Raw genomic sequence first — 25,164 nt, 5'->3', positions numbered from 1 at the left:
TAGTTAATGATACCAGTGAACTAGAAATTTAGTTGTGCAAGAACCACAAGGTATTATCTAGTTCAACCCTGATATATCACAGTTAAGCAAACTTTTAGACCATACTCTTATTCTCTAAATATTTGAGTCCAGATAGCCACCTATTATTTCAGTGGCCTTTCTCTAAACAGCTTAGTAGTCTTTACTGACAGGTTTTATTTGCTTAGGATTTGAAATTCTCAAATATATTAGACTGACAGATTAAGCCCTTTACAAACTAGCTGATCGCTTTTTTGCCTCATGCCATTATGATTTCTCATGCAACTCACTCTAAAACTGCGAACATTATTTGTAATGTACAGGGAGACAGAGGAGGACCTGGGATACCTGGATTTAAAGGAGAACCTGGAATTGCTATTCGAGGACCAAAGGTATGCTTTACTCATGCTCTTTTTATTTATTTTTTCTGTATGCGAGAGAATGAAAGTAAATTTAATGCATAATAAATTGATGATTGAGATGGGTTTACTTGCAGTCTCCACATTGATGAACTTAACTGTAAGAATACACTGTTCCCCTTTTGAAAAATCAAACCATTAGATATTTTTTCATAAATGTGGGGGATAACTCCTATTAAATTTTTGCTGACTAAACAGTGGTTTGAAAATGCTCTTTTTGTAATGTTTGTGATATTAGAGATTACATGGCCTCTAGCCTTTTTCATTTACATGTTAATGGCCAATGTGCCTCCCTCTCCCTCTCCCTCTGCAAAACATTGTTCAAAATGTTCATGGTCAGAAGCTTTATTGAATCAAATTTCTCTGCTTTGTTATCCATCTTTCAGAGTGATTTTGAGTGAAAATGCAAATAATTATAGGAGACAGCTTTAAGTAGTCATTTCTATTCTCCTTAGCAACATCCAGCATCACAGCAATATTTAACATTCCAAATGTCAACAAGCACATCCCTGTGTATAAAAGCAGGCTGCAGGGCTCCATAATCAACACTGATTAAATTAGTAGCATGTTGTTATATAGCTTTGAAGCTGGCTTTAGTTTTATCAAATCATCTCTTCCAGATAAAAGGGTTCAAGTAGCAACCAACATCATCGATTTTCAAATTTCAAAAAAGCAAACTTAGAACCATCTTTGAAATCTAATGCAAAACCTAATATATACTGATATAAATTGGAGGGGTTCTTTTTGAAGGTCAAGGGAGGATCCTGACCTCCACTGTTCTTAATCGCTTTAACAGTTGTCCTTGTTAGAGTGGCAATGTACAGTTTTACTAGGGACAGAAGAGGTTCCCAAGATGTGGGATTTTCGAACTGAAAGAGAGAAAAAGTCCCAGGCAAACCAGAACAAGATAGTCACCTTACTTTCCAGACTTTGAGGCACATGGGAACCCACATTGTATAAAAAAAGACTCTATGGGAACCCAAGTTATATAAGACTCAAGGGGAAAATTCCAAATTTCCTAATGCTAAAGCTACAGATATGACCTTGATCGAGAACACTTGGGTCATAATTTTCATACTGTTTGATAACTTCCGTGATCTGTGTATTTCTAGTTCTATGATTTAAGTTACTTCTCTCTACTTATATTATTCTTTACAATATTAATAAAATGCAGGGTTTATAAGCCCTGCCTGTTTTCTACTGATCATTCTTGGACATTGTTAGTGATGGAATTTAAAGTTATTTGCCTCTTCACAACAAGCATTTTTCTAATCTCTTGGCTTCTAAAGATGCTCTTTCTGCCATTCTTCCCCAATTCATTGGTGTTTAAGCATTTGGAAGGTTAAAGGTCTGAATGAAGTTTTGGCACATTAATTCGGTTTGTGTATTACTTTAGGGAGCTCCCAGATCCCCCTAAAGCTCATTTCAAAATAGCAGATTAAGATTTCTGCCTTAATTTCTGTTGAATGAGAGACACACTTCAAAGTGAATCACTCTGCAGGACATTTTCTTGAATCCACTGCAAGAAGGCCGAGTGGAAAAATTCCATCTAAAGATATGTTGTGAGAAATTCAGAAGAAAAATCTGAAAAGGAACACTTCCCTTATCCACATCCCCTGACAATTCCTATTAACATTAGAAGTGACAAGTTTACTGAAATTTATGCAGGAGAAAGGACAAAGATCTCTAGGAAAAATTATAAACTATTAATATTTTTATGCTCCCCCCAGTGTGAGTGCCAGAGAATAAACAGTACCAGCTGCTGATAATTTGTTATAGGCTTGGAACTTATAAATAAAAACTGGAAGTGAATTTTTATTCCAATTTTCTTTTCCTTTGAACTTAACCAGGGAGCAGTTATTACTTTGCTTTGTTGCTGGCCCTCTTCTCATATAAGCATGGAAAGAAATGGCCATCTTTTTGGAGGGACATATCCCATATGGAACTTTTAGAGCTTTAACCTTAAACATAGTTGGAATAGCATAATAAATTGCTTCTGAGACCAGTTTCCTGTAGTTGGACACATACCTCTCCAGAAGACCTTGATTTTGTTCTCTGTCATACAAATTTATGAGATTATTTGGATCTTTGTTGATGATAAATAGTACATAAATTTTTATAAGTGGCTACATGTGTTCTGAAGATGATCATTCTTAAGATTAACCATGTAAAACCAGCCTCTTAGATTTAATAGGAAAAAAACAGTTGTTGCAGTCATGGTTTTCAAAACAAATTTAACTTTCTTATTGCTTAAAGCAGCGGTCCCCAAGATTTTGGCACCAGGGACCGGTGCCTAATGCCTGATGATCTGAGGTGGAGCTGAGGCAGTGATGCTAGCGCTGGGGAGCGGCTGGGGAGCGGCTGTGAAGCTTCGCTTGCTTGCTGCCACTCACCTCCTGCTGTACGGCCAGTTCCTAACAGGCCACAGACCGGTACTGGTCTGGGCCTGGGTTGGGGAATCCCTGGCTTAAAGGATATGCAGATTCCCCCACCTGCCCCACCATCAATTATCTTTTGTAGGAGTAGAATTAGGAACAGTTTTAGGGAGTTGGATTTTGGGCAACATTTTGGCTTGGTATAATGGCAGTTTGATTTCAGCGTTTACTTGCAAATAAGAAAAGTATTGAGAGCCCTACTACTTTTTCCAATCTTGGAAAAAAAAGGTCTGTCTACTAGTAGAGTTTCTTCTTAATGTAAAAAGCCATAAATATTTTAAAACATGAATAGCTCTTTATCAAAATAATCAATGTATATTGACAAGGGCTGTTGTAAGAATTATCACAGTAACAATGGAATGTAGTATAAAAAGTATTTCAAGCTTTAAATATAAGTGTAATAGATATTAAATAAATCTTCTAAACAAGTCTTCCTCATTTTTCCTTTTTCTCTCCATTTTACTTTAGCCAAAATTTTCTTTGATTTCCATTTATAGAGATTACATGTCTCAGAAAATTCTGTTGTTCAAAAGGCTATAATCACCTTTCCCCATCCTTTGTATAGGAGGACTGTAAAAGTTCTTGATGCTTAAGGTTATTACTGTAAAGCAATATTTATAATTTTTTCCTAGGTCTGAACCACAAATTCTGTGTCCTATCCCTTTGTAAATTTAAAAAAATTAATCTGTTTTAATTTTTATTTGGGCTTATTTATTCCTCATGTAATTTGGGCCCCACTGAAGAAGACAATAGATATAATAATAGATAATGTATAATTATCTTACTTTACATTTACAATTTCATTATATTTTCTTTTCTACTCCCTTTCTTACATGAGGCTTATTAAATGCTCTCATTTTTATACTTATCCCTGATTTATGATGCACTAAAATTCGTAATTATAAAAATTAAAATATCAGCAACTAGCCATTTTCTAATTCCTCTTTACTGTGTTCCCTATAGAGCACTTCATAATGATTCATATACATTTCCTACATGTATTCCATGCTTCCCACTGAACCCAAATGGATAAGACTTATGATGAGATAACAAGCTGCCAGATGTGGTAGAATTTCCTTCTAAAATTTTTCAAATCATTCCTTTGCACTTATCAAATCCACCTTTAGCATATTGAGTTGATATTATGCTTAAGTTTTTCCAGCTGTTTCATAATTTAGTTTTATGATATCACATGGTATTGGAATTTACCCAGGGTGCCCAAGGCCCTCAGGGACCGGTGGGTGCTCCAGGACTCAAAGGCGATGGCTATCCTGGTGTGGCTGTAAGTGTGGAGATCTTTTTCTCTGTCCTTTCCTTATTCCCTCCCTCCCTTCACTCTTCCTTCCTCCTTTCCCTCCTTCCTTTTATTCCTCCTTTCTTCCTCCAACCCCTTCCTCCCACCCCATCCTCCCCGCTATTTTTAGTTTTTTCATGAATACTATAAACAACAAGGCGGCTCATTCCCTCCCTTATTATGTCATCTCAGGGACCTCGAGGACTACCAGGACCCCCTGGACCAATGGGTTTACGTGGAGTAGGGGACACTGGAGCAAAGGTAAGATTTTAAAGTAGGTAACACGGTAGCTTCTAAAAGGTACCTGTAGGCAAGTGAATTTGGTAAAAGTAAAAATTTTTGTCAGGCATGATAGAATAGTAGAGGTATCTAAAGAATGGACGAAATTATTTATCTTCATCTGTGAGTTTCCTGCGGACCTTGCTCTAACTGAAGCATGTAGATCAACTTTATGATTTTTTACCTGCTCCCCTTGTGGCAACTTTCGCATTCCTTGCTGCTTTGTCTTCCTGTACAATGATCAGAGTTTGGGTTCCCCATGTAATTTGGGCCCCACTGAGAAGAGCTCTCTTCTCTCCAGCCATACTCTTTCCTAGGTGCTCTCATCCAGCCCCACGGCTTTAACCACTATCCACATGCTGACGGCTTCCAAATTTCTATCTTCCCTCCTCTAAGCTCTGGTATCACCCATTTAGTTTAGCGCACAGCTCCTCTTAGATTTCTCACAGACATCTCTAACTTAACATCCAAAACAGGACATTTGATTTTCACCCCATAAGCCCGTAAATGGCACTACCATGCACCCCATGCTCACGCTATGACCTGAGTCATTCCTAGTCCTTCCCTTCCCTCTCCTCCCTCCATGTCTAGCCCTGTGATAAATTCTGTCAGTCCTACCTTCAACATATATATTGCCTCTGGCTGCTTTTCTGCTGCTGCTTCCACCTGGGCCTTAAAATCTCTATGTGGCCTTTTATTTTCTGAAGAAAGCTTGGACACGCACACACGTACAAACAAAAGCTGGTAAAGAAAGAAAAATATTTGCAAAAGTCTAATTCCCACTTAACTTTGTCCTTCTCGTTTGGTAAAGTGGAGGTGAAATTCTCAAAATACCTAAAGTTGTCAATGGCAGCACAAGCAAAGGACTTAAATGTGTGCAAAATTCTTCTCCTTACATTTTGACTTAAAATGGCAGAAAATTATAAAACATGGAAATGTGTGTGTACGTATGTGTGTGTGTGTAGTTGTAGAGACATTTATAACTGATATGTTTTTCATTTAAACTCTATGTAGTCACCTTAAAATATTGGCCTTAGGGCATTAACTTACAAAACAAATGTGTTTTAAAATAAGGAAACCATTAAGGTTGACGATTAATTTATGGTGGGTTTTTGTGATATTTAGTTAAGGTCACATGTGTTTAGCATATGACACAGACATTTGAATCAAAGCTTCTATGTTTCGAGACATATAAAAAGCGGTCCCTGACATCTTGCACCCTTGTGGTGCTCCCTGGCTTTTTTCCAAGTCAAAGAATTCCATATGACATCAGTGGTCGTGGTACTTCTATACACATTACCTTGAATTTAATCTAAATTTTGATAAAAGCTTCCGAGCAATTTCTAAAATTCTTGTAAGAACTACAACGTCCAAGGAAATAGTAGATATAGTTCTAAAATCCACTTTGGAAATATACTGGGAAGAGGAATGGACAGTTTGGTTTCTTGCTAAGTGAGAAGTGCTTATTCAGTGCTCTGACCCCTGAACCCCAAAACTCCTTGCCCCTTGATGGGGAAGGGAAGCTCAAATATCCTATCTAATACTGCCTGCATTGTTTCACTGGACCCCTAGAAGCTAGAAGGATGCTTTGTGATTTGGGGACAATCATTATATAAATCTCATCTCCTTTTGAGAAGCTCAAATAACTCTCTGCTCCTATATTTTCACCCCCAAAGTCTCATGAGCTGCATGTTCCCCCAGGGCTGATTCACTGACACCTCTGAGGGTAAGAGTTTGTTCTTCCCCTCTCAGAAGAGGAACACAGAGAAGGGCTCTCCTGAGGTGTGCATGAGCAGGTACATCCTGACATGCACCTCTTAGCTCTTTTAGCCCCTTTCAGTAGCTAGTTCATCAGAGAAAAAGCCATGGCCTCCCCCAAAGTTTTGGAGCAGTTGAGTTAAGGCAATCCTTGCACAGAGGTGATCAAACCTGGCTTTTGGGGCCCTCAAGGGACCTCTTAACCATTGAATAGTTGGAATAAGATCTGTGAACAGAAAAAATTTGATGTGTTATTACCTAAATATTATATATTATACACTATCTAAACATTTCCAGTATATCGTGACTTTTTTTTTTAACAACTCCATTATTTTATAAAGAAATCAAGAACCAGAAACATTGAACAACTTGCCCCTTTATAATATAAACACTTTTGATACTATATTGTGTTTGTGTGTGAGAGGGAGACTGTGAGTATGGATGAATGAATGAAAAACTAAATAGATGAATAAATTGGAGCAGAAAGAATGACTTGGCCTGATCTATAGACGCTCAATCTCCCGTGTTGTCCATCTTCTATCTCAACACTGTTTAGTATAGAGTTGGATTGTTTCTCTTTCCATTCTAGCTTTTCCATTGTCAAGACTTAAATTATGTAAACATTAATGAGAAGCGTAAACCCAAACCCCAAAGAGTTAAACATTTTTCAAAAGCTTTAAATGTTTAAGTATTGTAAATACATGCTTTATTTGACAAAAGTGGCCCATAGTCATAAATTAAAATGAAGTCTATGTGAAATTCCACTGAGTATCATTATTCTAAAAATGTTCCCAGCATCTGAATTGCCCCTCTGTTCTCGGCAATGGCTCACATATGTGCATACCACCAAAGGCAGCAGCAGAACAGAGGAGCAATTCACACAGAGATGCATTAGGAATTTGTAGATTCCATCAGTGGACATGGACTGGACAAGGAACTCCATTTTGAGCAGTGTCTGAGAAGAAGGGCTGGCCTAGGATACAGATTTAACGACAGTAAAGTTAAGGGTCCATGATTCCAAACTGGAATTGAAGAAAACCGCCTCCCATAATCTGACGGCAAAATTGCTATGGATAGGACAATCAGCTCAAAAACGGGTCTAATTAAAGCCAGAGCCATATCAAATTTAAGTGCCAGTCAATTTGACCTCCAGATTTCAGTAAAGGTCACATTAAAACCAGGAAAACTTGACTAGCTGACTTCAAGATTCCTCTCTAACTCAGGTCTCTGCATGATCTCTAAAATCAGCTGTATTCCAGTCTATCTTAATGATTTTCAGTATTGCTTTCATCTCTCCTTGCCATTTTCCTAACTCTGCATTTCTCTCTCCAGGAGTACATACATACCTTTTCTTCAGCCCTGGAGATGCTCACTAAATCCTCTTCACATTCGCCACCCACACCACCATCAACACATTTTTATTTTCAATCATGCAGACTGGAGGAATTTCCCCCAGTGGGAAATTATATTGAATATCAGTACAAGAGAGCTGTCTCTTCTCCCTGTCATTAAGGGCAATATCAAGGTTTCTATTTTCAAGGTTTCTAATTCAGCTAAACAATACTCTCCCTCTCCAATGAGATTCTTGGCACAGGGGAATCATTCGCTCATCTTTGATAAATTAACTTTGAGAAAAGGAAGAAACAACACAAATCTCTCCAAATCCTAAAGCAAGTTTTAAAATTATCAGAGACATTGAGATACTGCCGCTTTGGGATGAGTATTAAAGTTTTAGAAGAGAAACGAATTTGAAAAACTGCAAACATTTTAAATATTTTGAAATTTAAATCTGGGAAAATACTCTAAAGAAAACGTTATAGCAATTTGAGTGCTTGTTTTCCAGTGTCCTCCTTATTGCCTCGTACCCCTGATAATTGTGCTGGTAATTGTTACTGTCTCTCTTTTCACATTAAAGGCTGTCAGTGAGACGTGACTGAATGATATGACAATGGCCAGTCAATAATCAATACATGTGGTCAATGTCTGGGTTGTCTGTCCATAAGCTTAGAAGAAGGCCTCTAAAATTTCCATTGACATTCCAGCAACACAGGTGAGATAGCCAAGAGCTACTAAACCATCACATACAACGTCATTCATTCCAGAGTTGTGCTATGTTTGTGGTAGCTGGAGCCTCAGTAGTCATATCTTAATTCTTGTTTAAAAGCCAGAAAGAAAGAAATATTAAGCAGCTGCCAATTATTACTTTGTTCTTCTATCTTATTTTAAAACTCAATCATTCCTTGGTTTCATCACTTAGTAGAATCTTCAGTGTACCATTCCTTGAAAAATTCTTAAGAGGCTAATTCTTTTCACAGTAAATTCAATTTGCTTTTTATTGTCCCCAAAGTAAAAAAGCATTGAAGTCACTTCTAGAGCAAATGTAACTTGCTTCCACAGTCTTCTCAAAGAGTGACAAGGGCTTAAAAGACACAAACAAAAGGAGAAATAGTGATTACAGCCTTATTAAGGTGTGCGGGGGCGGGGGAGGGAGAGATAGTCTATTGGACTGTTTTATCTCTAAAAGCACTATCTTCTCAAATGTTGTATTTAAATCTTATAGAATATAGAAGATATAACAAATTGTTTCCTTATTACTACTCCATTTGAGACCTCTGCCACTTATTAGCTGTGTGACCTCAACAGGTCATTTAATCTGCCTGAGACTTAGTCTCATCTGTGATTTGGGATAATAATGCCTACTCTGTCACAGGGTTATTCTGAGAAATTCATGGAATAATGTCTATAAAACATTTTTATGAATTCTAACATACTAAAATATTAGTAGTAGTAGTAGTAACAATAGTATGTATTACTCTGCCAAATCAAATATATTGCAGTACGGATAAAAGTAGAGAACAAGAATTTGTGTAAGCAGGAGATCTGGAATGAGACCAATTAAAATATTGGGGTAAACCACAAAACTGAGGAATGGCAATGGAGAGAGAATGGACAGGGAAGCCTTAGACAGCTGGGTACTTGTGCAGATTGTGTGAGCCTCTTAGGAATCTTGTAATCAGGACGTTTTCTTTCTTCTCCTTGAGAGACTGTGTTTGACTCAGTATAGGAAAAGAATTTTCACAGCCACATAGCCATGTCTTTGCATTAAGTGGCAACTGGAAGGAAGTGTATGGAGAAGTTAGCATCTTTCATCTAGCCCCAGACAACACCAAGATAAGAGATGAACTCTGGAGTCAACCCCTGGTTTGAATTGCTTCTGGCTGCATGATTTTTGGCAAATCATGTAATCTCTCTAGTCTCAATTTTCTTATGTGTAAAATGAAATAAGTTGATGTTAATAGGATCAGATAAGATAATGAATGAAAAGTACCTGTCATATAATAAGCTTAACAAATTATTTATTATTATTAATTACAACAGTTTTAATATGAATCCAAGCAAAGACTTACCAGCGAGAAAAGGAATAAATGTGATAGTGCTTTATCTTTTTTTCTTTTAAAAAGTGAATGTTTCAATAAATGATTACTAGAACCATTGTAAGATTATGTATGTTGTTAAAAGGGTTGAATTAACCATTTTGCAAGGTTATGGTCTTGATAAAACTGTCACGAAATCCTTTGTTAAGTTCACATATACAAGTAACCACAGATAGTCCTAAACTTGGCCGCTTCCTATGAAAATAAAAAGAGTGTCTCTTGTTTAGAATCCTTTTTGTGGGCCAAGAGGGAACTGTAGGCAATTTAAACAGTTATTCTTTCTTGTAAGAGTGGAGGTGGGCGGGTGGGGGTAGGGTTTAGGCTATGGTCTTATGAAATTGATGGATATGGTTATAAATGGCAACTACAGAATTTGCTTTCTGGTTTGTTGGCTGTCTCCTAATGCAAGAGCTCCCTCTGCAGGCTCCAATAACCTTCAGATTATGCATGGGAAGCTAAATCCAGCTACGTGAGTGCCTGTTGAAAAATCTTTTTATTTGTGAATGTTACTCTAGCCACTGACAATAAAACTGAAAATATCATGGTAGATGCACTTCTTAGGTACAACTAGTGCTGCATTGTGGCAGAACCGGTCCTATCAAATGGTGAAGTGAGTCTCGATCAGCATCCTCTTAGACACATTCACCTGATGTTGTGGCCTAGCATGGGCACATGGCCTATGGAACAAAAGAACTGATACATTTTTAAGACTCTACCATAGTAGGAAGACACTATCTCTGTGGATTCACACAGCTCATTAAGATACTTATATTCCCATCTATTAAAAAATATGGTACATATACACCAAGGAAAAACCCTAGATAAACAATTTCATCCTTTCTTGTCCATGATTTTTGCACTGTTGAAAGCTATAAGCTATTTAGCTCCTCACAGGCCATGGGCAAAACAGGACCTAGGACAAAGAGCTTGAGAAATCCAGGTTCAAAGCCTGGCTCTGGTTCTTCTTTTTCTTTTTAACTTCGTTGAGGCATATTTAATCTATCATAGAATTTACCATTTCAAGTGTACAATTCAATGATTTTTAAATAAATTTACCAAGTTGTACACTTAGTCCCATAAATTCGCTTTAGAACATTTTCTTTTCCCCAATAAGATCCTTTCTGCCCATTTACAGTTAATCCTGTCCTGGTTCCTGGCCCCAGGCAACCACTGATTTACTTTTTACTTTCTGTCTCTACAGCTTTGCCTTTTCTGGACTTTTCACATAAATAGACTCAAACGATATGTGGTCTCATATATCTGGCTTCTTTCATTGAAAATAATGTTTTTGGGGTTCATCCACATTGAAACACGTATCCGTAGCTCATTCCTCTCTACTGCTGAATTTACCAAACTTTGTTTATTTACCAGTTGATGGACATTTAGGTTGTTTCTAGTTTGTGGTTATTATGAATAATATTGCTAAGAACATTTGTATGTAAGTCTTTGGGTGGACATATGTTTTCATTTTCCTTGGGTGTGTACCTAGAAGCGAAATTACTAGATCATAGGTAAATTTATGTTGAGCTTTTTAAGAGACTGACTGCCAAACTGTTTTCCAAAGCGGCTACACCAACAGCATATGAGGGATCCTATTTCTCCACATCCTGCTAGCCCTGCCTCTTAATATTTGTGCAGCCTTGGGCAAACTTTAGTTTCCTCTTTAGTAAAACAGATGGCGTAGGGAGTCAACATTTACCAAGTGCCTGCTCTATACTAGACCATGTGATAGGAGCATGCACATTCTTTGTCTCGCTTCATTGTCTTCCTCATGAAATGTAGGTACTATTTTCTGTGTATCTGATGAATTTACTGAGGTTCAGAGGAGTCAGGTAAATTAGTCGTTATAATATAGGATGGTCGTAAATACCAGATTACATCAAATAACATAAATGAACATGCCTAGTATACTGTTGGGCAAACAGAAGGTGGCTAATAAAGAGATTTTTATTTCTCTGCTTTTTCACATCATTCACATCTCAAATAGTTCTAACCTCAGGGTCTGACTTACCTTAACCAGGTCCCACCGCATTTTTGGTGATAGTTGCCAGTTATGAAACCATCACACTTTAGAGACTCTGGAAAGCCTTTATAGAATTAGCCTGCAGTCACAGCTGCCCTAGCCACTGTGACTGCAGGCTAATTCTATAAATCCAAGCAAAGACTTACCAGCGAGAAAAGGAATAAATGTGATAGTGCTTTATCTTTCACGGTACCCATCTCTAACCCACGCAGTGGTAATCTTTACTGCATAAAAGAGCAATGAGTTCAGGATGGGGTTATATCTTTTTATGGTTGCTTTATATTCTTGTCTCTTTTCACAATGGCAGTAATTGTTTTTCCAAATTTCAAAGAAGAAAGTTCTGAAAAAGTATATATTAAGGCTGCCAAGAAGTTAACTGATTTGATTGTTTTGAAACAGGACCCCTATCAGTTGGCTTGAAGATTGTATAACCAGCAATAAGAAATGAAAACAAAGGGAGATAATACACCGTTTGTCAAGTTTAGGAAAGTGATCTGGGAGACAGGGGCTCAGTTAATAGTTTAGTCAAATTCAAGGGTTTGGAATTTAAAAATATTTTTAATATGAAAATTTATTTGAAATATTTTTAATAGGAAATTTCGTGTGAAATATGCAGCATAAAGTTTTTTTAAAAATCAATAACTTGTCATTCATTGTGTCTTTTCAGGGAGAGCCTGGTGTCAGAGGCCCTCCAGGCCCTTCTGGGCCTCGGGGAATAGGAACCCAGGGGCCAAAGGTGAGTCCTCAGGTCTGTGCTCGTATGAGGGTCACAGGTACCATCAGTGACAACCAAATGAACTTTAATTTCATAGTGTTCATTTTGGTATTGACTTATTTTTTCTTAATTACTAATGAAGTCTTTTCTCATATCATGTGAACTTTCAGTAAATAGAACGTTTACGTTTATAAAGCCATTCTCTTGCCAGTGTCTCCTAAGAAAGTAGGTGCAAAGTGCTCAAAATATTTCTAGGTTCCTTGGAGGCTGTGCCATCGTTAAGAAGCACATCTTTATTTTGGCCAGAGGGACTTCGGGTGGCATTGTAACAGGATGTCAGCTAGTATACTGTTAAGGCCTCAGTGCAAGGGTCTAGATTGTCTCCATGGAAAGCAAGAGAAACTTCCTTTGGCCCCCTTTGCTCTCATTTCTATTTCTCTTCATTTTGCCACCTCCAATTTAGAGATTTTTCATCCTTTTATTCTTTTAATCCAGTGTTCCTCAATGAGGGAGATTTTGTCCTTCTTTCTCCCCCATCAAAGGGACATTTGGCAATGTCTAGAGTCATTTTAGGGTGTCATAGATGGGGATGAAGTGCTATGGGCATCTAGTGAATAGAGGCCAGGGATGTTGCTAAACATCCTACAATGCACAGAGTAGCCTCCCATAATAAAGAATTATCCTGCTCAAAATGTCAATAGTGCTGAGGTGGAGAATCCCTGTTTTACTTGTTCATTCACTTGATCAACAAGTATTTATTTGATTTGTTCAAAAAGTGAGGTAAAGAAGTATCAGGTATGTTCATAGGGAAAACAGGTATCAATGAGCCACTCATCACAAATTCGAATTCAAATAGGTGTGTTCACATCCAAAATGAACAGAAGTGAATTAGAATCCTGTTATCAGAGAAGAAAAGGAAAAGGCTTTATAAATCAACAATTTTACTAAGGATCACAGAATTACTAAGATTCTTTATCTTTTTTTTTTCTTGTCCATTAACTCCATTTGAGCAGTGGGCTATTTCTTAACTTTATAGATCACTTTATGTGGATGAAGATAATCCCAAAATGTTAGTAGTTATCACTGGGTGATGGGAAGATGAGTCTATTTTTTCTTCTTCAGTTTCATCTTTATTTCTGTTTAACTTTTTTTTTTTTCTTTTTGCAATGAGCAGATATTCCTCTTAAAATCAGGAAAAAAAAATAAAGCTTTTTTCTATACTGGAATGAAAAATTCTGACTCATACAGCAATTTATATTAAACCAGTATTTCTTCAAAGCTTGTTCCATCAAATGCTACTTCAGGAATTTCTGGGATAGTTAAACTAATCTCTCTATTGTGAGACTCCTCAGAGGATTTAATATTTTAATATGTGCTAGGGATCTGCAAGGAGAGGCACGTACCATGAGTAGAACATTTTCCAATCTCATTTCACCACAAATGCTTTTCCTAAAGAAATATGGGTTCTACTTATGCTTTAAGGTTTCACTTTTTGCTTCATTTACATATTTTCTTTAAAATTCAACATGACTATATCACCTGAATCTTTAACTGCAACCCTGGTGAATTAGCACATCATACTGAAATGGAGTACCACATTGAAGGCTACATAGAATTGTGTGTGAGTGATTGTCACCCCTTTGGTGTTTTAGGGGTTAGCGGTATGAGAGCTGGAGGAGCCCAAGCAGACAAGACTTATGCCCAGCAGCTCTGCTTTACATCCTTATTTATATTTGGATTATATGTAGGATTTTTGCAAAGGATTCTGGGGCTTAAAGTTTTTGGGAAAACCACCAATTCATATAAAATATGATATTGGCAGTATAGATGAAGGTCCTGATTACACCGAAGTAAGCATGAAGTCAAGAGCAGTAATATGTTGTTTCTCCTTAAATCTTCCTGCACTTGTCTGATTTCTCTCTGTCTTCCAACAGGGTGATATTGGGCAGAAAGGCTTGCCTGGCCCTCCTGGCCCCACTGGCTATGGATTACAAGGAGTTAAAGTAAGTGAATATGATCGTGCTAGTCACCTCTCAGTACACTGGGGTGATGGAGAAAAGAGGTTGTAGATAATATAAAATATGACCATCGCAAAATGGATTTAATGTAAGCTTAGCTGTTAAAATTACATCTAGTATTTAGAGACACCATCTAGGAGTGTGAAAATGATCTAAGTACGTTACTTTCATGAATGCTAAATATTACATAAATTGCTTGGTGAAAATTTAACCATTGCAATGACTTGTGGTGGTGCTGCTGTGGCAGCCTTGGTCTCAGGAAACCCTGGAAACATGTTGGACTCACCGCCTTGGGCTGCACGGCAGTGTCCTGTCATTCCTGTGCAGTCACCACGGAGGCCCAGCTGGCCCCGCATTGCAGAGAGCTCCAGCTCCCTGAGGGCCCTCAGTGTTTTGTCTCAACCACAAATATCTATTGATTGCATAGATGAAGATGGGATTGTGGCTCTCGGGTCCCAAAGTAGTCTTGATCTTTTGTGGCACAGGTCAGGCGGTTATATGATGCCACCATCTTGTCCTACTATGAGCTTCCAGCACTGACCATTCCCCTAGATATGGACTCTAGGTATGCCAATAATTCCCCAGTTAAGTCAGGAGGGAGAAGGGATGAGGCTGGATCTTGAGTGATTCCTTGATATGTCAACTAACCCTTGTGAGGCTAGCCCTTATAGAGGGCAGGAGGAATGTAAAGAGAGGAGGATGGGCCATTCAGGTTAAAAAGCCAAGTATGGGGACAGACAGAAATGGCTTTTTTCCACTCTTCATTTGTACTCAGGAATCATGCCAGTTTCCCTCTCTCCACCTTTTTCAAGTCAGCTCAAGTCAGTTCAGAGCTTTCTCAGAAGATCAGGAGGTCCTCATAAAAATAAGAGTCCTGGTAGCTCTCCATGACTTTAGGATTCTGAGGTAGATTTGTAGCCTGGGACTATAACTCCTGCTATGTGTAAACTCTTTATTCATTAAAAGAATGAGCTTCCCTACCACTGGTTTCCATTCTCTGCTTAGGCCTGAAGGATCTAATCCTGGCTGAGAGAACCCTCCCTGTGGGTGGTGGCAAAGGACGGGGTGACTGATATTTCAGTGTGAAAAAATAGCCTCAGTGACATGCTGGGGAAAGCAGGTAAACACTATCCAGCAGAAATCCCAATGTCTCCGAAGCTGACAAATAGTGATGACTGCAGTGTTTCATGGTCACAGAGCTGACAAATCAACCTCCAAGATATTCGGGGCCTGGAAATCAAGGAAACTCAGTAGAAATGACCTCTCTCCTCTATCTATATTTTGACCTCAATGGTGTGATGGAAAGAGAATGAGCTTTAGAGCCACTTAGATCTTTGCCTGAATCTTGCTAGCTGTGTAAGCTTGGACAAATCATTTATCTTCGTTGAATCTCAGCTTATTCATCTTTAGAATGGAAATATTAAAGCCTATTGTACAAGGTGTTGTGAAGATGAAATTGTACAAAGTGCCTAGAACACAGTGGTGGGTACTCAACCACAGTTTGGGCTGTGGAGTCAATGGATTTGAATCTGGCTTCCTGAGTACTACCTCTCTGTCTCAGTTTCCACATCTGAGTAATGGGGATAATAATAGTACTATTTCCTAAAGCTGTCAGGAGGAATAAATGTAATTAAATGAGACAGTGTGTATAGTGCATTTAACATAAGGCTCAGTACATGATTAGATATGTAGTAAAAGTTTGTAGTTACTCACATTATTCCTTTCCGCTTCCCTTTCCTTTCTGCTAGTCTTTCTTTTATTTTCCAGTATGAAGGCCCGGGATTCTGACATTCATGTAGTTTAATGCTCTAAAACACAAAATATTGGTGCATTAATTAGTATAGGCCTCGCTTCGTTACCCAAAAGACCCCCAAACATGTAATGGCTCAAATGCAATAGAGGTTTCTGTTCACATTGTAGGCTGTTCCCAGTTAGTGGGCAATTTTATTTCACATAGAATTTCAGAGAACCTGATCTCTGTTTCATGATTCCTCTATCTGGTGGGCCTCTTTACCATTTACACCCAGCAAGAAGAAAGAAAGAGAGTGGAGCAGGCACACCTGCTTCTTAAAAGTCTTGGCCAAGTGGTGACAGACATCATCTCTGCCATATTTTATTGGCAAGAACTAGTCTTATGGAAAGATAGTCTAGCCATGTGCCCAGGAGGAAGGGAACTGGTGGTTTGGTGAAGAGTTGGCATTTATTGCCACACATAATTTAACCTGTTTCTAGGAAAGATGAAAAATTTTAATTTATTTGTTGTTCTGAAGTATGCTGGTAGTTCTGGAAGAGAACAGAAAACAAGAGTGGTCTCCATGGCAACTTCCAGAATGCCTCATCACTCTCTTGTGGGGCACAGTCACCTGGGCTTACAAGGACTGGGTTCAGCCCTATCATTTCTTTTATCCTATCTTGAAAAGAAAATTTTAGAGCCTTGATATATTCATCCTTATTTCAAGCAGCATCAGGAGCACCAGTGGATGATTTAGAAATTGTTTTGAGCAGACAATGTGAGTACTAGATAAAGAGCTGGACAAAGCTTAGGGTTTAGTGGGACCAGGAAAGGAACAAGAAATGTTTATTTCTGTCTATGACAAAGTCAGGGCCAGAGGACGAGGGACCCCTGAAACCCAGTAGGAGAGCTGCTGTTCGAAGGCTGGGAGAGATGGGCATGGCATCAGGGGAGGGAGGCAGAGCTGGCATGAAGAGCTCAATGTCCTGAGCACCCAGCAATGTGGATCATGTGGAGAATAAGGAAAGATTGGACTCCCTGGGGTTACCTGGCATGCCCACAGCATTTGAGACCAGCAGGGCTTTGGTGGGGGTGGGTCAGGACAGCTTGCAGGGCCTAGGATAAGGACAGCCGGAAAGAAAATGGCTTTTCCAACTAAAATGCTCTAATTAGAACTTCAGGGTAGAACCCTGAAGCTTCTTGGTTCAGTGTTTAAGGTTCAGGTCATTTCTTAGGTAGATATTTTGTTTTAGCAGTGTCGAAGTAACTTTGTCCTATAAACTCCTTTACAGCATGGAAAATTGTCCCCCTGAAAGGCCAAATAGAAGTGACTTATTCACTGAAATGAAACTGACCTAAGGGTATAAAGAGCCCCAATTATAAAAAGTCAGGGGTAAGCTTGATATACACTAAGTTGTAAATATCTGCAGAAAGATTAAGAGGCATTGATATTAGGAAGTTTTTCTAGTTTCCCAAACTCATAACCATCTGTATGATGCTATTAATATGACAAGGGGAACGACACGCACACATATTTTAATATGATAACTTTCTGGTGTTTCGATTTAAAGTTTTCTTTCCCCTTCCTGACTGCAAACAAGCTAACAGCATCAAAAACAGAAAACAAAACCAACCATGGTAACAGTATGATCACTTCATTTATCATGAACACACCTTAGAAATTAAATTGAAACAGTAGGGGATGTAGTTAACAGCATAATATAGATTGTGTATGTGCTTATGCCAGAAACCATCTTTCAATTAACTTCTAATACTTTTCTCGTATTGTAATTTTCAAATTCCCACAATGATTCTTCTACACAGAAAAGAGTTGCCAGAACCATATGGGAGGTTTACACTTTAAAATAGTTCAGAGTTTTGAGATTACACCTGCCAAAATGCCTGTAGCAGGGGAGGGCTGTGGCTAAAACTTAATCCTGGTAATCAAAATCCACAAACCTAGTTTTAGACATTGAAGGTATTCCCATACCTTTATACCCTTTATTATCTGTAAAACCAAATTAAAAACAATGATATGGGTTACACACCAAAGCCAAAAGCACTGAGTCCACAGTATTCTTTATACAGGTTGTATAGGTTAGGGACAGTTTGCATTAATTAACTGGGGCTGGCCCTGAGGCCCTTCGTATTTCACACTTACTGGTTCACACTTTCATTTTCCTCCTGGGCCAACTGGCTCTCATTCTTTCTAGCCAGTTAGGAAAAGAGATGGCTTTTTGTTTGTTTTTTAATTTCTGAAGCTGAATCTGAGGCTATGGTAGGATATTTTTCTCTCTCAAGCTCACTAAATTTTCCTTTTTAAATAGCCAATTCCCCAAATCAAAAACGGATTGGAAACTTTAGCCTCTCAATTGGGTGGTTCTTGACTCATCATTACCAGCTTATATTTATTGTCTTTTTACCATGAACAAAGCTCTATACAATGGCTAGTGACCGTCACAGAAGTTGGCTTGACTTCTAGCATGCTCCTTTCACTGCCAGGAACCTAAAAGGAAAAACTAATGCCTAAATCATTTTTTCCAAAGTAAATATTAGATCCTGCCCCAAGGTTTACTATGGTTTCTCCACTTTCAAAAGAAAAGTCAAAAGGACTAAAGACTTGGTAACAAAGACAATGTCCAACACCATGTACTGATGCTGAATATTAAAAGAATAAAAAATAGATTAAAATTTAAATATCACCAAGTTAGAAAATTATATGAAACATTTCATTTAAGCAGTTATATACTAAAAGTACTCATTATGCTATAATAGTAAAAATTTATAATTATGGTAAGCATGCTGACATTTTAAATTGTTCTGACTTTTTCTCTCCCTTCTTCCCTCATGTCTTCTGTCCTTCCTCCCTTCCTGCCTACTACTCACCCAGTTGTATCTATGTAATATATAAAGAGATAAATACTATATATTTCTTTTTATTCTTGTAACAGATATTGTCTATATAAAACCAAGTTGAGTGAAGGACATAGATAAATTCCTCTTAGATGCTGCCACTGTCTTTATGGTATTTCCCATGAATTTCACTGTTGAAAATTTATAAAAGGTACTTTATCTTTTTCCCATCCATCAATGCTTGGTTAGAAGTAAGTTACTAGTATATATTTTCCCCCTTCTTTCAGCAAGGGAAGAAGTATCTTTACTGTTCAGAGCTTTGAGCTTGAGGAGAGAAGCAGGGCCATAATACATTTTCTAAATTCCACGCATTATCTTATTTAAGGCTCATCAGCTTATGGGGTAGGCTCCAGGAAATTAGGGTATAGAGATGTTAAGTAAGTACCCAGGATCACTCATAGCCAGTTCTCCACACAGCCTCCATGAAGGAATCATGTGTTGGGTAGAAATCAAGTCAGAGTAAATGTCAGATAATCAGTTTGAGACTTTCAAAAGGAAATGACACTCAAAATTTTTATTTGCATGTTGAAATTAAAAGTTAGCCTTTTGAGAACTGAGATACATGCAGTGAGGTCTTTTTTCCTGATAATATAAATTCGTTAAAAGAAAAAAGTATGAAAGAGTACTTCTTTCTCCCCTGAGTGCAGTTCTGTCAGAAGGGAGGGGTTAGACTTGGTGATCTTTTGAAATCAATTGGCAAGCATATGACAAGGAATTGTAGCTGGATCTGGGCTGGCAGGTGTAGCTGCCCTGGGTGAGGCTGTGATAAACACTATTCCCATCACACATTCAAAGGCTTATTGAGTCCTTTCAGGTTTGGCTGGTTGAAGGACATATTCTTTTGTACTGCAAACTTCTGTGACAAGCCAATGAGTAGCTAACTGGTCTGTAATCTAAACTGTTTTTATTGCTTTTACAAATATCTTAAGAACTTTACAATTATTGGCTTTATATTATCAGTATCTATGCTTATCCAGTTGCAGATATGACTTCTCGATTTAAATATGAGAAGTGAAGGGAAATGAGATAAGTTGCCTCTTCCAGGTCAGTCCGAGAATCCCTAACAAAGCAAAATTTTTTGGGTATGTATGGCTCAAACTGACAGACCCTGATAAAGATAGCCCCAGAATAATCTTTCTTTCATCCTACGAAAAATTCTTCAATCATCAATTCTTCAGAAATGCTTCTCACAGTATCAGGATGGGACTCATGGGCCCAACTGGTGTGCACTCTGCCCTAGGAAAAGTCAAACTGAATGAAAAGAGCGTGTATTGAAATGGAGAGAAACAGGCAGAAAAATGATCTGCTTCTAAGACAGAGAGGGAATTGAGGGTGGGGTGGGGGGTGGAAGAAAAAGAAATAAGAATAGGAAATTGGTTATGATGACTTTTTTAGGTACTATGGTTAGTAGTACTTTGGGCCTTAAAGTCTTCTATTAATTCTGAAATTAATGTATTTACTGTCTTTGGTTAAATTTGATTGGTGGTCTACTTTTATCCTTTTACTTCTAGCTTTTTGTATCCTTTTATTTTACACGTTTCCCTTAGACGACATGCATTTCGATTTTTAAAACTCTAGTCTAACAGTGTTTGTCTTTGCCGGGGCATTTAATTTATTTACATTTACTTTAGTGAACTTTTAAAATTTATCTGCCATCCAGTTTGGGGCATTTTGTCTCACTCATTCTGTTTCTTTTTAAATCTCTGCCTATACTTTTTAAGACTAGTTAATTTTTAACTTGCATTTTCCCCTTTACTAGTTTGGCATTTATACATTATTCTCCTTCTTTTTCCAATATTTACTGTTAAGAATATTCACATTTACTTTATGAAATATGCATACAAATTTTCTGGTTGCTGCAATAACTCAACACCCTGATACTATTATTGTTATTTTATATTTTAACTAAATTTTAATCCCTCGATACATTTTTTTAATATGTGCGCTGTTTAGATTTAGTCACATATTACTACACTCTTCCTCTTTAATCCATCTTGCATCTCAGACTTGAACTACTCTTCTGCCTGTCTTGGATTCTGCAGAATTTTTTTTTTTTCGTGATGATCTACTAGAGTAACCTGTTTTTGTTTGCCTGAAACTGTATTTATTTCTCCTTAATATTTTCTTAAAGGATATTTTTCTGAGCATAGAATTCTAGGTACACAGTTTGTCCTCTTGGTGCGTGGAAGATTTTTCTGTCATTTGGCCTCCATTATTGCTCTTGAGAAGTAACCTGCCAGTCTAGCTATTCCTTTTTGTCTTGCTCTGTGGCTTCTAAGGCTTTCTCTTTTTATTTGGTGTTATGCAGTTTCACTATGATGTATTTAGGTGCAGATTTCATTTTATTTATCCTGCTTAAGATATGTTAGAATTACTGATTCTATGAACTAGTATTTTTTTAAAATAAATGCTGGGAAATTCTCTGCTTTATCTTTTCAATAAGTAATCTGAAACAATCTGATCCAGTCTTCCCAAGCATCATACCGTCTGTCTTTCTGGAACTGCAATTTGTTACACCTTTTTACTCTTTTCTCCTACATACATATCCTTTCGTGTTTTCAATCTTGTCTAAGTTACATTATGGCAGATATTTTTCTTGTCTGTTAGTCTGTCTCATTCAATACAATCTCCTTAGAGAGACCACCCCTAACCACATTATTCCATCTTTACTCAGATCTCAATCATTTTATAATATTGTCCTATTTTATTGTTTTTGTAGAACTATCACCATATGAAAATATTTCTTTGTTTCCTTGTTTATTACCTGTCTTCCTGTCAAAAGAGAATCCCTGCTCTCGAAGATTAGGGATTTTGTTTCTTTTCTCCATCTCTAATTTCCTAGCATCTAGCAGAGTGTTTCACATGTGATAGGTACTTAATAAATGTTGGTTTAATGAAAGAACAGAGTACTGAGTAATTGAATGAATATATGGAAGTTATATGGTAGATTATGGTAAAATTCTACCTGTAACCATACTGTCGACCCACAAAATTTTTTGTTTCTATATACTTTAATTCAATAAATAAATTATTCAATAAATAAATTATTGAATTCCATCATTAATGGATATGATAAAAATGATAATTCCCCCCCCCTCCCAATTCTAGTGTTTTAGGATTAGTGGAAGAACCTTACTCTCACAGGCTGGTCTACTTGGTTTACCTAACAGGTAGAAGTTTACTTGGAAGTGCTGGATTTGGCTTTCTTGAAAATATATTTTTTGTGATCAAATGATCTATTATCACAATGAATGCTATACAAGTAAACGCATTAATTTGATATAAATAAACCAAAGGGTATTATATCTGATAGTTCTTTTATATGCTCAGTGGATTTTGCTCAGTGATAATCAGAGTGTATATACAATAAATTCTTGATGATTGATCTGATATAGAACTTACTTTTAAAGACTCATATTAATAGGTAAAAGAACTAAGGGGAAGGAAACATAATCCATCATTACCTGTCACAAGACCAGCCAATCACTATCAAATATTGTTACAAGTTCCATGTCCTTTTCAGTTACTAAATTAGAAATAAATGAGAGACCCAGTGCTATCCAGTTGTTAGACAGTCTCAACTTTGTACTTTAACTGGGAAGTTTAAATCTTGGAAATGGACAGATTTTCCTGTGAGTTCATATTTGTAGAGATGACATTTAAAGAGTAGTACTAACAAACACACTCATTATCAATTCCTATTCATTGGTGTAAAGACAGTGAGCTTTTATAAGATTTTTTTTGGGGGAGAGGTGTATACAATTATACCATTAAATATGGTCTCTTAAATTTAAAAAAATAGATTTTTTATCTAATAGAATACTGGTCTTCTAAAAGTCCTCCACAGCCTTCTGTGGGCTTTAAAATAAAATGTGATGAGTCAATAGTTCTCATTGTGATTATTAAGCCAGTTTTACAAAGAAATAAATCTTTCACAGACCTCAATCTGCCTTCCTCCTTTAATTACCTTACTGTGGTAATTTAATAAACTAAACATTTGCTGTGTTTTCTCGCTACACATATACTTAAAAAACAGTGCACATAGACTCTTTGCCAAGACTGAGATGAGTAATGCTAATATGCCTTTCAAAATAGAATGTTTTTGATTTGCCTATAAGGGAAATAAGTTTATATACAAGTTTTTAAATCAGATCTTCTTTCTGCTCAAAGTTAAAGATACTAACACCAATATTCAGTCCTGGCTAGTTGTACAAAATTTTATTTTGACAATTCATTCAATAAGTATTTATTGAGCATATGTAAATATGTCAGGCTCTGTTGTAGGTGCTTGGGATGTATCTGAGTAAAAGAGACAAAGATTCCTGTCTTTTATGGAAATTGTATTTTACTGGCAATAAATATAATAAATGAGTTATTCTGTATGTTTGAAGATGAAAACTGCTATGAAAAAAAAAAAAAGGAGAGCAGGGTAAAGGGGAGGGAGGGTTATGATGAAGTTTTAAGTGGAATGGCCTCATGAGATGCTAACATTTGAGCAGAGACCTGAAGGAAGTAAAGGAGAGAACCTTGTGGGTTTCTGAGGGAACAAGCCGATAGAGAAAGGAGCTCATGCCAAGGCCATGTAATGGCAGGAGGGTGCATTTGAAGAAGAGCAAAGAGACCTGTGTGGCTGGAGAGGAGGTCAGGGAGGTAACACCAGCGAGGTCAGAGAAGAGCCAGCTCACATATAGTCATATAGGCCCTCGTAAGGACTTTGGCTTTTACAAAGTGTGAAGTTGGGAGCTGTTTTCTTGTTTTTGACCAACAGCTTGATATAGTCTGACTTACTTTTTAAAAGAATAACTGTGACTGTTGGACTGAGAATGGACTGTAGCAGGGCCAGGACTGAACCAAGGAGGCGATTCAGGAATCCAGGAAATCACAAATATCATTTGAAAATCTAAGTTTTAGAATCTAGTTTACATAAATTTAACTCCCTAGAAAGGATTTATATCGAATGGCTTGTGCCTGAAAGCAGAAACCTGTAATAGAGAACATTCTGACAAAATTGATGCCAGATATATATATCTGATTATGAATTTACCAGCTGAATTTTAAGCTCTTGAATCATACTGGACTGTACTTTATATCTGGACTGTGGCCCGAAAATAAAAAAAACACCTAACCCCGGATACAGGTTTCATTAGGCATTCAGAGAGAGCAAAGGTAGGATTTTCCTCTCTCCTTTTGCCTTTCTCTCCTCTCCCTTTTTCTCTCCCCTCAGTCAATGATAATTATATGTTGAGACGTTATAGATGAAATTATGTGATTTAGGACATATATATGACAGAAGTACCACTTTTTGTTACCTGATTTCCCTGCTAAACTCTAGAAAAAGAGGTGTCTACCTTCTATTGGCCATTAGAAAACTTTCTGGAATGTACTTCTTAATAAACTAAATCCTCATCCATAGTATAGATGTAGATGTGAATATATTTCCCAAAATCTATTTTATAACTTCGAAAACCTTTATCTATTTTTATATCAAGAAAATACATCTAAAGAGTTTTTAACATGTACGCAAAGGGATCAGCTTCAAAAATTAGCAAGACTCCATATGATCTGGGCACCCAATTTCAAGTCTTTTTCAACCCCTCAGCTCTCAAAGATCTAGTCATGATGAAAGTCTTTCTGTCTTCTGTGAAAGCCATGTTCCCTGACCCTGGTGCTTTAGCATATGCTGTTCTTGGAGAAATCCCTTTCACCCCCTACTTCAACAGGCTCACTTTTACTCATAAGTCAGGGCTCACATTAGGTAGCACTTCCTCCAGAAGCCATCCCTGTCTCCCTAAATCTGTGCTCCTTTTGTGTTTCCATGGCACACTGCATAATAACCCTCATCATAGAACTTATCACATTATATTGTAAGTGCTTGTTCTCTTATATGAACACCAGACTCTGTGAGGTATATGAGATTAGCAGATGTCTTGTTTATTTCTTTTTGTTTTTGTGTTTTGTTTTTCGTATCCTGTATACCTAACACATGGCCGACTCACTTTAGGTATCCAATAAAAATGAATGATTACTGTCTGTAGCCTCTCTCAATATTAATATCTTGCTTTATATCCAGAGCAATATGAGTCAGCAACTACAATGTGCTAGGCACTGTGCTAAGTGCTGAGGGTA

The 25,164-nt window shown here is 37.3% G+C and overlaps 1 protein-coding gene across 1 annotated transcript in view; it reads left to right on the top strand.

Annotated features, from left to right (window-relative positions):
• The window catches only part of COL28A1 (collagen type XXVIII alpha 1 chain), a 130,070-nt gene that overhangs the window by 63,635 nt on the left and 41,271 nt on the right, over positions 1 to 25,164 (top strand). Inside the window, exons 22-26 of the mRNA XM_025046936.1 lie at positions 342 to 410; positions 4,086 to 4,154; positions 4,359 to 4,427; positions 12,328 to 12,396; positions 14,310 to 14,378. Of these exons, the coding sequence (XP_024902704.1) occupies positions 342 to 410; positions 4,086 to 4,154; positions 4,359 to 4,427; positions 12,328 to 12,396; positions 14,310 to 14,378 (345 nt within the window). The remainder of the gene's footprint in view (positions 1 to 341; positions 411 to 4,085; positions 4,155 to 4,358; positions 4,428 to 12,327; positions 12,397 to 14,309; positions 14,379 to 25,164) is intronic.

This window comes from Pteropus alecto, unplaced genomic scaffold (genome assembly GCF_000325575.1).
Source record: "Pteropus alecto unplaced genomic scaffold, ASM32557v1 scaffold21, whole genome shotgun sequence".
NCBI lineage: Eukaryota > Metazoa > Chordata > Mammalia > Chiroptera > Pteropodidae > Pteropus > Pteropus alecto.
Note: the sequence above shows the minus strand (reverse complement) of the source record. Positions and strands in the feature narration are given on the sequence as shown.